The sequence below is a fragment of the Gallinula chloropus genome (assembly GCF_964237585.1).
Source record: "Gallinula chloropus genome assembly, chromosome: 8".
In the NCBI taxonomy this organism is placed as follows: domain Eukaryota; kingdom Metazoa; phylum Chordata; class Aves; order Gruiformes; family Rallidae; genus Gallinula; species Gallinula chloropus.
In genome coordinates this window covers 8,569,863-8,587,270 of record NC_140093.1, presented here as the reverse complement: position 1 = coordinate 8,587,270, position 17,408 = coordinate 8,569,863, and the positions used below count along the sequence as shown (strand labels likewise).

Sequence of the window (17,408 nt, the reverse complement as noted above, 5' to 3'; positions counted from 1 at the left end):
GCAGCCCACAGTTTGATGTTTACATCATGTTGTCAAGTACAGATTTTAGCAATCCTTGCTGTTAACATTCCTCAGGAATGTGTAGGTGTAAAATATGTCTACCCCAAACCAAATTCCACAGTTACAGTTAGTGCTTGGCTGGTTACTTAGGAAGCCTTCAATAGTGAATTTCATTTGGTGATGGTGTGGTGTGATCAGATATTTCCAGTTCCCTCTGAAGATACAGTGCTTCAACAACAACAAAAAAAATTGTAATTTTTTCCATATAGACAAATCCTGTACTCTGTCTTCAGTTCTGTTTTAGTCATATTCTAAGGTATCATATTCATTCTGTGGTGACTCCTGTAGAATTATGTTAGGTGACCTTTAGAATAAATGTTTTTGAAGGTGTTGAATCATATAATACATTGCTGTGTGTATATCTATTGGTGAGTCAGTGTGTCTGTTGAACACATTGCACTGCAATCCTCTGGGGAGGTTCTACTATCCTTCTGAGATGTACTTGTGGGATTTTCTTCTAATTTTTGCCTTCAAGAGACTGCCTATGCTTAGTCCAGAGAACGATGGAATGATTAGTCTTTCTAAAAGTTTTGGGTATTCAAATTGCTGATTGATGCATTTGAAGTATTTGCAGTTTCTTTGCTGTGTATTGTGTTGCAGGAGTGTCAGTCTGGTTCAGCAGAGCCAGCAGTTAAAATCTTCACTGGGACTGTTGAGATAAAGGAGCCGAAGGGAAAAAAAAACAACAGCTGTGACAGGATGTGAGATTCTCAGAATTGTGCATGGAGGGCAGGTAGAGATGTTGTCTGTAGTTGAAGAACTTGATCTGTGTCAGAAAAAAAAAAGTCACCTGCTTAAGTCATTGAAGATTGTTCTTCCTGGAGTAGGTACTGGACATGTGGTGCTGTCATTGCTTAAAAGTTCTATCAGTTCAATACATGATTAGATGAGAGCAATGTCACAAGGTGGACCAAGTGTTTCAGAATATACAGAAACCACACCCAGGTCAATAAACCCATAAACTGAGACTGATATAGCAGAGAAAGCATCATATATACTTGTCTTATTCTTGCTCTTCCTTATGTACAGTGTTACTGCTCTGTTGGGGATGGACTAGCCAGACCACTGTCTGACTTGGTATGAGTGTTCTTGGAAGTGAAGTGTTGGCTGGTACTGAATCTAAGCCTAATTTCAGTGGAAAGAATGTCAGTGACTCCTGACAGTAGTCTCCACAGTTTGCCTGCTATGGCTATGTTAGACAGACTTGAATTTCATTAGAAAAAAAAAATAAAAGTAATTAGGGATTTTTGCTTGACTGAGCAGAGGTACACATGGAGTACCCTACTACTTGGCCGCAGAACATCGCATGAGTAACTAGCAGTGTGCATTTCTTCTACAAGGTGGAAAGTGGATTATCATCTTGTGTGTGAATTTTGCTGGTGTCAAATGCAAAATGGCAAGTGGCAATTGATTTGAATATGCTCAGGATGACATCTTGGGTGTCTGAGGGCTGCTAAGTCTGATGGTGGATAAGGCTGAAAGGGTTAATAGGGATGGTTTTCCACAGTATCGATCTCTAGTACAAGTTACTGTACTGGTGAAGATAAACCTAGAGGATGTTTTTTAGGAAAGTGAAGCAACAACAGGAACCATATTGATCTCGTGGGCTCTGTTTAGAGGGCAGCTGTTGTGTGAACTCAGACCAAATTGGGGAACTGCAATGTGCCCTGGGATCCAGTCGGGTCTGAGCAAATACTTGAGGTTGGATAGGGGTACTGTCTTCCTCATATCTTGGAATTACACACCCTGATTATGCAGCATATTGCATAGGGAACTGAATGTTCAGTATTTTAATCAGGAAGTTGTTTAGTGGGAATTCATGGCTTCATTTGAACTGTGCCAAACGTTCTGGGATATGAAAAGGTTGCATGGTCATTTACCTGGATACAGCAAGAGGGCAAAGTTAGCACTGTTATAATTCACAGATGCTTTGAATAAAACCCCTCAAATGCACTCTTTTGTCTTTGCCCAGAGCCTTAAAAGCACAAAATGCTGACTGTTGGGGGATTGGTTTCCACAGCTGCTGCTTCTTCCCCCTGCCCCCCGATTTTAATGAAAAATATGAACCACCTGCTTTCAGGGGACTACCATTCAGTCCTTTGATAAGAGGTCACAGGATTAGTTCAGACTGATAAAGTCAGAAGTTATTTTTGTTTTGAAGATTCCTTCCTGTCCAGTAGTCATACTAGCTTGGTTTTCATGTCTTGAGCTGGTTGTTTACAGAATTAGATTTCTTTGCTTCCTTTTCCTGAGGATTATTTTAAATACAGTACCCTTGTCCATAGCAGTTCTGGTTAGATGATGTCTTGCACCTATAATACAACAGTGACTTTATCACTCTGAATGACATACAGAACATGAAGCCCCTCGATCCAGTGCTGTTCAGTGCATTTCTATGTTATAAACTGTGGCCTGGAAACATATTAATACATGTTCCTTCTTTTTCTCCCTCAGATAAACTACTAGTTTTTACTGTAGCAACTAAAGAAACTGATGGCTTTCACCGGTTCATGCAAACTGCAAAGCATTTCAACTACACAATAAAGGTATTGTATATTTTCATACCAAATATTTATCCTATACAGACTTTAGGATGCAGTGAAACAGTAACTGAAACAGTATTAGCTTCCTTGAATGCTGGAGTCAGTAAAACAATTACAGAGCTTGGGTGTGGGTAGGGCACTTGCATATGGCCCTGCTGCTGTCCCTGTTGCTTACCTGATGGTCCCCCTCCTAATGACCAAGGGAGGGTATTTCTTCCATGGCCTTAGGAACTGGTCTACAGACTAGTAGCTATTGTGATCAGTGCCCTCAGTCACTTATAGGTTCTGTCATGATGTATTCCATAGCTTTGCTTTTGAATGTGTCTGATTTTATTTGCATGAATGCTTCTGGAATCTGCACTGCACTCCAGGTGGGCTTTGAATGTCTCCTTCTTCAAACAAGGCTAGATTCCTGCTGTGGAGAAGGAGTGAGGGCCACAACTGAAAGTTTCAATGTGTTTCCTAGGAACCTGTAATTCTCTGAGAGGACAAAATGTTTCTATCCTTGTTAGCCTTTCCTGCTGCTCCATGTCTCTGTAAGTCATGTACTGAGGTTGGCCTCTGCATGAACTTGGGAAAAAGGAAGGGCACGAGCCTTCTTCTAAACTTTCTCCACAAATTGGTTCTGCAAGAGAAAATCCAGGAATTCTGATGGCTTTATGAAGTTTTTCTGCTTGCTTAACATACTGTCTACACTATAAATAGGAAATTATTCAAGAGTCTGAGGTTTGACTTCTACCACTGAACTTAGAACACTGAGAGAACTTTTCCTAATATGATAATACTGTACTAAGGCACCCAAGAAGCCTGAACTCTGGATACATCTATTAGCTTTGTGAATGTGCCCACAACATCATGGAATGTAGCCTTTCCAGGTTTTTGTAAGTTCCAAAAACATGTTCAAAAACCACAAAAAATGTAAAGATTTTTTTTTTTTTTTTGAGATGTAATTCACTATAGTGCTTGGCTAGGGAGGAGTTTTGTGCAGCTGATACAGTGGGGAGCTTATCCTTTCCTTGTATATGAGTGTTCTGGAGGGATTTCAGAAAGAGTGGAGTTGCAATTTTTATTAATAATGCCCTCATTCACCAAGGTCTCTTGCATGTCCTGTTCCTAAAGTGATTGTATTGACTTTTAAAGGTCTCATTCAGGATGTTTCTCTGGTACAGGCTTTGAAACAATTATTAGATTTATTTTTTTTTCCCCTGAAGGAAACGTATTTCACTAAATGGTGGTAGCAGGCAATTGCTTGATTCTTATTTGGTTAAGAAATGTCTCTCTCATGTTTTTGCAGTGATGTCATTGTGCTGAATGCTGCTTCAGACATGGAAAACTTACAATGCTGGAAATTCTGGCTTGCTATGCTTTAATGTGTTGCTTCTGCTTTAACATCTGCTTCCAATAAGGGTCTGCTTTAAAAAGCCTCTTGTTTTTGGGTATTAGCAGAAAGGGATTTTTTTTTTTTTTTTCTTATTCCAGGTACTTGGAAAAGGTGAAGAGTGGAAAGGTGGTGAGTTGCCTAACTCTATTGGTGGAGGGCAGAAAGTTCGACTGCTGAAAGAAGGCATAAAAAGCTATGCTGATCAAGAGGACCTGGTTGTAATGTTTGTTGAATGGTGAGCAAACCTGGCTTGTTGCCTTTACATTTTAGTCTGGTAGGCATGCAAAAGTAGCTGCTGCAACATGCTGAAAGTTGCATGCTGGTTTTCCCCCTCACTGTTTATTTGAGAGAGTTTGCTTCCATTTTTCTCCATTCATAAAAATAGTAAATTGCTCTTGGAGCAATTGTTGCTTTTTAAATGGATTTACAGATGTGAGAGCTGTTCATAGTTCTGCTGCCTCAGGGGGGATAAAAAGAATATTACTGGGAACTGACAGGCTTTTAGGCAAGCATTTTGTCATCTCCCTGTTCAGCTGTGGTAGGGACAGGACGTGGTTGTGGGCTGGGAGTGTGGAATGGGGTGAGGGGGGAGCAAAAGCAGCTTCAGAAATACAGTGGCCAGTAGGGACCAGAGCATGATCTTGTTCCATGAAGTAACAGTGATATGGAGGAAGCTGGAAAATGGACCTCTGGGGAAAGCACTTAATGGGAGAACTTCTTTTGCTTGTTAAGAGAACCAAAACAAAAGGTTTTGTGCCAAATATACCCCTGCTGCCTGTGCTGTACATGTGATGGAAGGATGAAGAGACAGTACTGCTGCAGGTGCCAGATTATAGCTCATAGCACAGCTGTGCTTGAACATTCTCACTGGAGGCCAGATAGGTTTTTCTCTGTCACAGAGAACAGGGAGCTCAAACATTTTCAAATCCTGCTTTTTCTGTTGCATGTCTCTCTCTGTGTTTCTCTTTTTTCTTCCTTTTCCCCCTCCTACTGTTCTTTTGCTCCTGTGACAAGAGCATGATCAGAGCAGCTAAGAATCCAGCTCACAGCAGCCGCCAAGCTCTTCCATGCTAGCATTAACCAGAGTTACCCAGACTCAGTTCTAAAGAATCCCTGCAAGGAAGGTACAGGCCCAAGTCCTGAATGGGGGATGTGAAGCCCTGATTCCAGACAAGCAGCCTTGAGGAGGAGGTACCTGAGTGCAAGCTGGGAGAGGTTTGTGCATGGGTTCATGCTGCTGTTGCCAAGTCATGTTGGAATGTCTGCCCCAGAATTTCTTTCATCTTTTAACCTGCTTTTTAAATTTACTTTCAAATTAAAAAACAAAAAAGTATAGCTGAAGAGTTTTAGGGAACCTTTTGCAAGTTAGAGATTTGGCAGGATTTATACAGCAGACATCAAAAGAGGGAAGGTGGTCAGACAGTGGTCTTTATTGGAAAGCTTTTTTTTATTGTTGAAAAATTAAGAATTTAGGCCAGTTGCTAAACTGGTAGCTAATTTAAAGATGCTGCTCTTGTTTGTTTTGGGGTTTTATTTTAATTTTACCTATTATAACAAGTAGAAGTTCGAGCTAGAAAGTGTCAAAATTGTCTTAACCGATTTATGAACAACCTTTATAAGGGAAACATTACACTGAATGTTTTCTTTATAAACTTACAAAAAGTAAAAATAACGGACTTTGGAGTTATGTCCAGTTTTTCATTTTTGATTTTTTTCGTATTGACTTGATCATTATTGCATTTGGTAAGCCGAAAAAGTGTCTTTCCAAAAGTAAATTTATTACATGTTTGTTCATATCGTTATTGTACTGATCATGCGATAACTGAAAAAAAATAAGATTAATTTGGAGATTATTTTGTTCTTTACTAAATGCTTGGATGAATCAAATGTTTCCCAAGTACTTGCTACTTGCATTGAATTTCTTTGTCTTCAAATGTATTATCCCACTTCATAACTATTTTCTCCTTATATGGTAAAATGTGCAAATTTATTATCAAATTTGGGTAGATTCTCCAGTACAATATATTCTCTTGAGGGGCAGGCTGTCTGCTGGCAGGGATGAGAGAGAGTACAGAGGACCATGTATAGTGGAGATGCTTAAGCTTCCTTGCCATGAAAAAGCACAGGATTTAAGGCCTCCCAACTGAGGTCCATAATTCCCATTTTGATTCAAAGCCAGTGAAACTGATTCCAAATAGGAGAAGGAATAGTTTGCTGATTCTAGCATTGTTTAATTCTAATAAGCTTTTTCATTTCCATGAATCCTGGTGTGCAATTCAGATGTTTATCAATGTTGCAGTAAGTTTGGAAAAGACAAATATGGTGAACTTACTTTTTCAAATGTTTTCTATTATGTTCATTGTAAAGCATTTGGAATATTAGTCTTGGGGGTTCACTTAATACAGCTTCTTGTCATTTTTTTTGGCTTTTTTTATATGTCTCACAATTCTGAAAATACTTTGAACTTATGGACAGCTTATGTCTAGGTGCAGATAGCAAACTGATTTGTCTGCAGATGGAACACTATTTAGATTAGGCTTATTTTTGCAAGAACAAACCTCTGGTTTACTTTGGACCATTTCAGACTGAACTGGCTAATGGCCAGTGCAGACTGGATAAAATGGTTGCTATTGTGACTACTCATCCAGAACTCCCAAAGCCATCTATTCTTATTGTGGATGACTTCTGAAGCTTCTCAGGGTTTTTTTTTTTTTGATGTGGGTTTTTTTTAAAAACATTTGTCAGAAAGTGAGGGATAATGAAGTTTTCTACATGTCAACTGTGATCACAGTGGGATACAGTGTAAATGAAAGAATGGCTGTGTGGCTGAACAGTTTTATACAGGATGAAAGACGGGACCTGAATTGCTGGTTACTAATAAGCTCTCTCTTCTCTATGTTTTGAACTCTTAACCCGTGGCTCCAATAGTAACATCTCCTTATTGTTATGAAAGTTGTGGATACAAAAATTGTATGTTCAGCTCTAGAGGACCTGAGCCACTGTTGCTGTTTCCCTGTGTATGCTGGATGCATAGCTGGGGTGCTCTGCTGGTCCAAAAGAGGAGGAGGGATGGGTGGATTCCAGCCCAAGCATCTGCCATCTGGCAGCTTCAGGAAATGGGATCGGAGTTGTGGAAACTTTCTTCTCCCCACACCCCCCATCCTTTCTACCTAATTGGAAGGTTTTACGAAGTATAAATAAAAGTATCTGAGCTTTTTCAGCTTGCCAAGGCAGCCTGCCTTTTCCTGGATATTTCTACATTTTTTTCTCCCTTCTCCCAGTTTTGAGGTGCTGTTCAAAGTAAGACATGTTCATCAGCCCTAATAACAGTATAAACTATCAGGGGCCCGTTTATGATGATCTTAGTAGTGTAAATCTGAGGTGAATCCTCCCTTACAGAAGAGATTGAGTGATGGATAAGCTGGATGTAATCTGACATAGCAGGTAAGCAAATGATGGATTTAATAGGTTTTATTCTGACTCCAGCAGTTTTCCTGTTGCCTGGAGAGAAAAGCAAGAGCATCATAAGCAGTGGATGGGAAGACTGGCAGTGAGGGGCAGAAGGCTGGTGGAGGTCCTGCCCAGAAAGAGTTGTTGTGGCAGTAAACCACCTCTTGACAAAACAGAGGGCTGTGAAAATTAGTAGAAAACATAGGTTCATACCCCTGTGTAATACCTGTGTGTAAAGTTTACAACAATTGCTAATGCAGTGTAGCAGCCCTGGACAGAGGTCTGTACTGTGCTTTTTATTATAAACTGTGCTGTGTTAAGTGGCACATCCCTCTCACAAGCAGGCTTGTGGCTAGCCCAGCATGTTGCTCAACTTCAGCTTTCTTTTCTAGAAAAAGAAAAGGGGTTCCAGGGGTGTTTCATTCCTTCCTTCAGCTGCAAGTCATTGCAGCAGCAGCACTAGCCTGATCAAAGAGGGGAAGCACAACCTGCCATAAGCTGTTATGTTAAAGCCTCAGACAAACCTCTGTTTTTGTCTGTCTTGAACTCGTCTCCTGTTTCTTGCTTGTTCTTCAGGCTCGTTCTGGCTTTGAATCAGGCTGCACCAACTGAATGGAAAAGGGAGGGAAGTATATTTCTGTATATTTGGGCAGAAACAGGCAGCTTTGCAGAACTGGGGAAGCTCCAAGATGTACAGTATTTTTTTTTTTCATCCATTCTTCTGCCAAAGTTACAGAAAAACAAAACAGTGAGAGTTTTCAGAAACCCACTTACTTTATATAGACTACATAACACACTTCCTCTCCAGGGTTCATACTTTGCTCTGCGGTGGAAGTCGTCTCTGTAGCATTTGTAAGCCAGCTGTTGTTCAGTTCTCTTAGGCCAATTGCATGAAATTTCCTTTGATGAAAAGCTTTTTGAAATAATTTCAGAAGTTCTGTAAAAAATTACTAGAAGTCAGCAGTGGTTGATCTCTTGGCACTACTGCTGAGTAATACATTGCAGTTCGAAAAGCTGCGTATCCTGCAGGTGAAGGTGTGGCTGTGGTTCCCTCAGCCCCACAAAAGACTTTGCAAGAAAAAAAATTAGACTTTTGATTTCTGGTACCTGCACTGTTTCTTAGCACTATATCAGGGATGATGATTGCTAAGGTAAATGTGTGGAACAAGAATATACCTTAGGTCAGATAAGGAAGCTCTGAGGCTGAGATGATGCTGAAGCAGCAGATTATCTGTGACATGATTCCAGTCACATTCTCTGTGTCACGGTTGCATGCTGTGTAAAAAGAAACTCAAATCAATTTGCACATTAATGCTTTTGTATGTAGATTTCAGGTAAAAACAAAGGAACCTTATGCTCTGAATACTCTGAATAATTTAATAATTAACACATATTTTAAAATTTTTGTTTTGTTTTGTCCTCCCTCCCCCCAGGCATTGGTTTAGATATGGTTCAACAAGAAGAAAACACTAGACTTGTGATAATTTGTTGTTTGAAACTTTGTGATAATTTTTTCTGTTCTGGGGTACTGCTGCTGACCTTTGGCTGTGGAAACCACTGTTTTTAGAGATGAGCCCTCCATCCTTAGGTCTTTGTCCTCAATGGGAGTTGTGAGGCAGATTTGATGAATACATAAAGGCAGGTGAAGTTTTCCTTAAATAGGTATTGCAAAGTTTAGAGCTTCCTGAAGACTTCAGCACATTGAAGAGGTTGGAGTAGAAATCTATATATTGTCAGGATGCAATACGGTTTAAGTTTATGGGCAACTAGACTTATTGAGAAATAGCTAAGTACATTCTTGATAAGAAGAAAGTCATTGCTGTTGTGTTGTGGACCATGATCATCTAGAGTTTCTCCGTGAGTCACCTAAATCATCTTTCAGCTCTACTCCATCTGCTAACTTTTGGGGTTTTTTGGGGGGTTGTTTTTGTCGTTCCTAAGCACATAAACAGTTTTCTAAAGGGGGCAAATGTATTTTGAGTAAAGATAGGAAAGGTGAAATTCAATTTCAGGTAGACAAAATCTGAGGGAAAAAGAATGTCTAAAACGTGGAAGGTTTGCTTTTGGTTTTTTTTAAAGAGTGTAAATAGAAAGGAGAACTGTACTGGACATATACTATTGATTGTAGTTTTTCTCCTAATAGGGTATAGGATTTTTGCATGATAGTAAAGTATGATTTAATGAATAAAATATGATGTAATGAGAAATTTTTCAGAATAAAGGGACTGCCATGTGACTTTAAAATTTGGAAATGTAGTTTTGAACATAGGAGCATTAAAATAAAACTAATTGTTATATTTTCTTTATTTTCAGCTATGATGTTATCTTTGCGGGGGGTCCTGAAGAACTCTTACAGAAGTTTCAGGAAACTAATCATAAAGTGGTGTTTGCAGCAGACGGACTGATTTGGCCGGATAAAAGGCTCGCTGACAAGTATCCTGTTGTCCGGAGTGGAAAACGATTCTTGAACTCAGGAGGCAAGTGTGATTCTTGAATGCATTAAACTCTTAAACACGACTCAGTTCTGTTATCTGTTTTATGCACTTGTATGAGGAACTATTCCTGAATTCCCCAAGTACAAAATCAAGGGCTGCATTTGCTGTCCTACTCTTCCCTTTTCCTTCCTCACTTGAATAGCTCCTCTTCTGCACTCAAAATCATTTTCAGTCAAACTTACACAGCATTATTTAGCATAATTTGTAAAAAGTAGGTAAATAAAGTAGCAGTCTAGGAAGCAACTGTGCCTTGCCATGAAATACTGTGCAGGGATGACTAAATTGTTTCTGAAGTAGCTTCAGTTGGTGGCAAACTAGTGTAAAAACCCAGTCAAATCAGTACGTGCTGTTTATAGGAACAGTTTAGTTGGGCCACAGAACTTTTGGCTACCTTGTTTTTGGGGATCTCCGTGAACAGTGTAGATGGGCTGATAGCTCTGCCTGCTCCTCAGCATGGCTTAGGCAGTTCATTCTGAGAAAAGTGTGGATTACTCCTGTTAATCTCAATGACATGTTCTAATTCTAGAGTCCTTTCTCCTTTAAACACCAGCTTCAGTAATAATTTTACAGTTGATTAATACACACACTGACACTGATACTGTTTAACTACTGCTGAGTATGTTACTTCTCCTAGGTTCATAGGGCTGGGTGGTGTGCACGTCTGTGACTGTCCCAATTCTTTTTTTCACCTCACCTGTCTGCCCTGTCAGTTTTGTTTTGGCTTAAATTTAACGTATATTGGATTTGAATTGAATTCTCTGTGTAGTTCTGGTACTATTACATTCAGGCTTCTCTGCCAGCAAGAAGTGATTGATGAAAATGAAACAGTTTCCACAGATGGGCTTCTTGGGAACAATAGTATTCTAATCTCATACTTTGAAGGTCTTGGGACAGATCTCTGTTCGTATTAACATAAAAATAACCCTTAACTATGAACTATTTAAAACAGAACTGGTACATATCACAGGAAGAAAAATGGATTTTCAGCCAAGTTATATGAATTTCATACTTTTCTGGCACTGAATAGTCAGAATGAAATCCCTGACTGGTGAACAGCATTGGCACAGTAGTGCTTTATATGGAAATAACTTGTGTGTGATATTGCAGGATTTATTGGTTATGCTCCGCATATAAATCGTATTGTGCAGCAATGGAATTTGCAGGATAATGATGATGACCAGCTGTTTTACACCAAAATCTACATTGACCCACTGGCAAGGGTAGGTAGTGACTGGCTTTCTCATTTCTTTCTGCTTGAAATAACATGATGCTCCTCACAAAACATCAGGAGATAAAAATAAAAGGAATGCTGTCTCTTTATTGCTGAGTGCCATGTTGACGGTCGTGTTTGTTCTCCAGAGGTTCCTACTGTCGTAGTGATGAACAGGCTTCCAAAGGGTCATGACTTGATATATGATTTCAGGCTGTCTGCAGATCCAGGCAGGTTGTGTTTCGTTGTTAGAAATAATAGCTCTGAGGTTTATGATTGGACTCATTCATCTCAATGAGGGTCCCATGTAGTCGGCACTTTGGCGGCTGGAGAGTGTGGCATTTTTCCAGGGTGTCACTGAACTACTTCCTGATCCAGTGTTTTATATTTTGGTGTGCTGCCATTTCGGATCCTGCCTGCAGCTGCCTCTGACTCTTCAGCTTTTTGTGCGGACACATTCAGTAAGGCTGTGTCATAAATTTCTTCTGAAGACCATTCCGTGCCCAAGCTTAACGAAGTTCTCTGCTGTGTAGCAACATTAAAGCATGATAGATGTCAGAGGCATGGCCCTGATGCTGCCAAAGAGGGCTAAGGAAAGTTAACAACATATTGGATGACACTTGGAAGCTGATACTGCAGAATTTTGAGGTTGATTTTGAGCATTTCTGTGCTTGTGAAGATTTGAAGTTTCTGAAATCCATGTTTCTCCATTGTTAGGCCTGAAATATCTGTACAGGTACAGAGATAAAAGAAATTAGAGAAACTGGAAAGGCCTATCTGTCAAACTACTGCATCAATTCAGGGCTGATAAAGGACATTATTAAGGGCTTTTATTTTCTTTTGTATAAGACTTAAGTCCAAGTGCCTTTTAAACACTAACAGGCTTAGGGCATCAACCAGTTCTCTAAGAAGCCTATTCCAGAGTTAGACCACCCTCTTGTTGAAGAAATCCTTCCTGATGTCCAGTCTAAACTTCCTCTGGTGCAGCTTTGAACAATTTGCTGCATGCATCCGGGAGCAAGAGCTCATCACCCATCTCTCCATTCCCCTCTCCACAGGAAGCTGTTGAGAGCCATGAGGTCACCCTTCTCTCCTTCTCCCAAAGTCCTTAATTGCTCCTCATAGGACATGCCTTCCAGCCCTTAATGTTTGAACTGATGTTATGCAAGTTAGGTCAGATGCTAGATATGCAATTGAAAGTACAGGGTATAGACACATTAAAGCTGACTTTGCTGTCTAAATAGATTGGCTTCTAGATGGAAAAAAAATGCACCTCTGCACAGTGCACTTACTGCACTGTGATTTAAAATGCCTCAGTGGTGCTTAGCTTGGGGTACTGTACTGTATATTAGCACTAATTCTCTGCATGGAAATGTGCAATGCTGTAGAAGATGTAACAAAATCTTGGAAGACCAAAACAAGATGTTATCTGTTATAAGGGTTTTAAAATGTTCTTTAAAGGTTTAACGTGTTAACACTTGAAAAAAGGTTCTGTAAATAAGAATCTGGGTAGGATTACTGATACAATATTAGGAATATGGTTCAAAACCACTGTTGTGGGGGTTTTTTTACACGATACTTGAATTTGGCTTTTGTATTTTTGACTGTGAAGCACACAACATTTTGTTGCTTGGCCAAGGCTTGTTAATAATTTTTTTAATATAGGACACAATTTGTTTTTGTTTATGCTATCAAATTTTGGTTACTTTAGAGATTTATGACCTTTTAAGTTTAAATAAAGTTTTTGTGTGCATAAATCTGATTACTATGCAGCCACACAACTCAAATACAGAAGAACATAACAGTATAAAATTAAGAATTATATCTAAGAGATGAATATGTAGAGTAGTTCTGCCTGATTACTTGCTGTCACTGCAGTATAACCATAAAAACATTGGCTTTTAGAATACCTCAACATCTTTGCTTCTTTTCTTTCAGGAACACATTAACATTACTTTGGATCACAAATGTACCATTTTCCAGACCCTAAATGGGGCTGTTGGTAAGTGTATGATTTCCATGTTGTGTGTTTCTCTGCTTAACTATTAATATTGTTCCCAAGACATATGTTTGTTTTAAAGAAATATTTGGATGGGTTAAAAGTTACAGGTCTTTTGGGTTTATTATTAATTGATTCCTTCTATTGACAAAATTTTTATTTAAAATAAAATAATTCAATAAGTGCAGTTAACATTGAATGCAAAGTTGAGAACCGTTTTTCCGTGTCTTTCACAAACGTAGTCACAAGAGTGAGATTAATAGTTAAAATTGCATTTTATGGGTTCTTAATCAAATGGATGTTTGTAATAAAATCCAATGTGGAATAATGTAGAATTTCCTTTTATTCAGCTGTCATGAATTTAAATTGAAAAATGGCATTGTGCAAACTTCCTCTCTTGCGTTTAACATCCAATTATGGAACAACTTTTTATAGTGAGATCATACCTGAAATAACTATGATTTCTCTATGAATGGCATTTGCACAAAATTAGTATTATTTTTAAAGCAGATTTTATTCAAATACTGAAGGCTGCTAAGGGCAAACTCTGGTGTAACCTTATTTAGCATAAAGAGCTTAGAATTCAAGATCTAGTGAAATAGAAAATGAACAAAGGCTTCCAGATAAGTAAAATAGATAGTGATAGCAACAGTGAGATCAAGAACTCTAAAATTATAGCTCATATTTAGAAACTCTTATTACCATACAATCTTTGATTTGCAGATGAAGTCCTTTTGAAATTTGAAGAAGGAAAAGTAAGAGCAAGGAATTCAATGTATGACACATTACCAGTCACAGTTCATGGAAATGGTCCAACTAAAGTGAGTGACAGTTTCTTTCTTTCTTTCTTCTTTTTTTTTGTGCAAAGACAGAAATTTTAATAGAGGCAAAAATGATAGTGAAAGAGTCGGAAACAGTCATAGAACACCTTCCAATTAATGATAATAAGGATTGCAAGGATAAACCCCCCACATTCTAATAGCTCTCTCCATGTTACTTTGCTGTCACTAACTTGGTATTGCTGGTGAAACAACTCACTCTGCTTCCAAATGCATTGCAGCATGGCATATGAGATGCAAGTAAGCAAATGTTAACTCATTCACTATGACAAAACAATTTATGAAGCTAGTGAAGAATGTCTATCTGATTATTAAATGGTAATCAGAAGAATAGGTTTTCAGGGCAGAAAAATCAAGGCAAGTGTCACAGGCTGTGGTATGAAACAGTAACACATCTGATCCTATGATAGACGTTAGTGTGTGTTTCTATATACGTATATTAAAAAAGTTGTATATAGGCAAAAATTTGTGTGTGTGTACATTTTGTTGTTGCATCTTCAGTGTCATTGATCACTGCCTGCAGTGTACCTATGGCTTGGGAAATTTGGGTTCATGGCAGAGCACTGACTTCACTGTGAAACAGCTGTTTCAGCAACACTTGTCTGTGTGTAAAGGATTCACTGGCATTTTCACAGGGAGGAATGGCTAAATTTTGGTTTTATGTCAATTTAATTTTTTTTTGTATGGCAAAGTATTGTAAAGGTGTATCATTTCTGATAGCTTTGGTTGGCTGAAGGATGGAGTAGAGCATGGTTACTTTCTAAGTTCTTCTTGAATATGTGCTCCTTATGCTTACTGTAAAGGTACTCTATTTATTTAGCATTGCTCTTTGAAATGGATGTTAAATTATCCTAACATGTAATTCCTTTTCTTTTTATTTTTTCTCCTTGAGTGTGATGACTTTTTTGTGAAATGCTCATTTTGTAGACTTTATGGTACATCTCTGAAACTAAGCTAAATCAGTTCTGGAAGAGGGCAGATTTAGATTAGTTTTAAGGAATAAATTCTTTACTATGAAGGTGGTGAGGCCCTGGCACAGGCTGTGGCTGCCCCCCTCCCTGGCAGTGTTCTAGGCCAGGTTGGATGAGGCTTTGGGCAACCGGGGCTAGTGGAGGGTGTACCTGATGATGGCAGGGTGTTGGCACTAGATGATATGTAAAGTTCCTTCTAATCCAAACCTGTCTGTGATTCTTTGAAATGGTTTGAGAGAAGCAACCTAAGTCATTCTATGATTTTGTGATTCTGTTCATAATTTTTCTGTAAACATAAACTAATGCCCAAATATGCTAAAATGCAGACTGACTATTGCACTGGAGTCTATTTTCTATGCAAAAATATATCCTGTCATTCTACTTTTCGCTGAGGACGATAGAGCAGGAATGAACATCAGTATACCTTCTGTCAGGCACACTTCCCTGGCACGTGAGCGCCCTTAATGTTTGCAAATGGCAGTAGAGAAGAATGAATTTCTGCATAAACTTCCAGTGGAATCCAGGAGGGCAGGGCAACCCAGGCCCTGACAGGAAAAAAGTACATCTTTCGTTCAGTGCCAATTAAAAAATGTGTTAAGCTAGATGCTGTTTTAAAAGATATCCCACTGGCTGGCTTCTCAATCTTGACACAGATTGTCAAAACCAGATTTTGCTGGCACCAGTCATCTTCATTTTCTTTCTATATGTTTTTCATGTGGTCACTCTGTGTTTTGCATAAAATGTTGATGATTATCAGATTTGAGAAAAGAATTTTTTTTATTGAAATCATGTCTAGCAACTTCTGAGAGCTGAATGATCTGTAATCTGTCTTCAAAGTCACACAAGCATTTATTTGGTAGTTATGTTTTTATCAACCTTTTTGTTTAACTGAAGTAATAATTGTAGATGCTAGGAGAATATAGTCTCTGGGTTGTAAATGAAAGGAAGAAAAAGCTTTTACCAACTATTTTTGTATGTTTGGCTTGTGGGGTTTTTTAATCTTAAGTAAAAAGAAGATAATCAGTTGCCTTTAGGTATAAGGGAGAAGATAAGTAAGTTTGAATTCTTATAAAGGTATTAATCACCATTCTCAAGCATGTTTCATTAATGTGAATTCTTCATTTCTTTACCAGATACACTTGAATTATTTGGGAAACTATATCCCCAATGCGTGGACACGGGAAACTGGTTGCAGTATTTGTGATTTAGACTTACTAGACCTGTCAACTGTAACGGTAAGAATACTTTTCAGAAGAATGAAACCCTTTTCAATGCATTTGACAGGTATATAGTCATTTCTGAGGCAAAGCTGCTTTAGCATGCAATATTATGTCCTGTAGACACTTCAGGATAATTTCTTCTGCTATGTGTAACAGTAAAGATGGATTTTTAATTTATGAGAAATATCGATACTTTTAGAAATGCTTTTTTGCATGTGTTTTAATACAGGTTTTCCCAATATTACTGAAGTTGATCCCATCCCCAAAAGCCCTCCAGATCCTTACATCTTTTCACTGAGGGTGAATGAATCCTTTTTGAAACATGCAATAGTGAATAGTTAGAATTTTTAGGAGGTAGAAAACCTCTTTAAGTATTTCAGATTTATAACTGAAGAGCTACAAAGAACTGGAATATGCATCTGTTTGATAATTTCTTTTACAAGTGAAGGTTAATAGTTAACTGACATGATTCGACTTACTATTTTCTGAGATACAAAGAGTTAAAAAGGCTTCACCATGTAAATTTGTATTGTGTATACAAATACGTAACTGCAGAATAAATCTGATGTAACTCAGATCAGATATCAGCTCAGTCTTCAGAGTTCAGATAGGACAAACTTACACGTAAACATGCATGTGTCTGTATATAAAATATTTGGCAACTTATTTTGACTCTACTTGGCTACAAGCATGAAGTCTTTAGTGTCTTTACAAATATTTTGGCTTGTACTCTAATTTTTAGGCGGAGTGAATACTAAAATTACCATATTGAAATGTAAGAATTGTACTTGAAAGAACATTCTGATTATTCTTAACAGGCAGTTTATAGCAGCTATTTCGTTTCTGTTCTGTATTGAAGATTTGAATGAGAACAGGTCTTAGAGGGCCGTGTTGAGGATAGCATGAAAGAAATAGTGGCTTGTTATCCTTGTAGTGAAAGGATAAAGTGAAAGGATTTCTGGATAATAAGCAGCTTATGGACTGGGATATAAGTTTAAAAAGTTACTGCTGTAATTGCCATAACTTTCAGATTCTTTACAAATACATAAAAAATAATAATTTTGCTTTGAAAATACAACATTCAGATGGTGTTCTGCTGAAAGTGTTTGCACTCTCAACAATTTTACCTGAGGAAAAGAAGTTGTTTAAGTTTTTCCTAATGGTGTTGGCAATTAAAACATGGTTGAGGACCAATTAAATCTTAAAGCTAGTAATGTGGAGTAACTTGTAATGATTTACT

General features: G+C 38.2%; 1 protein-coding gene across 1 annotated transcript in view; it reads left to right on the top strand.

Annotated features, from left to right (window-relative positions):
* The window catches only part of PLOD2 (procollagen-lysine,2-oxoglutarate 5-dioxygenase 2), a 52,767-nt gene that overhangs the window by 14,054 nt on the left and 21,305 nt on the right, over nucleotides 1-17,408 (top strand). The window contains 7 exon segments of the mRNA XM_084267540.1: nucleotides 2,515-2,606; nucleotides 4,083-4,219; nucleotides 9,748-9,916; nucleotides 11,039-11,149; nucleotides 13,078-13,141; nucleotides 13,862-13,959; nucleotides 16,082-16,183. Coding sequence (XP_084123666.1) covers nucleotides 2,515-2,606; nucleotides 4,083-4,219; nucleotides 9,748-9,916; nucleotides 11,039-11,149; nucleotides 13,078-13,141; nucleotides 13,862-13,959; nucleotides 16,082-16,183 — 773 coding nt within the window.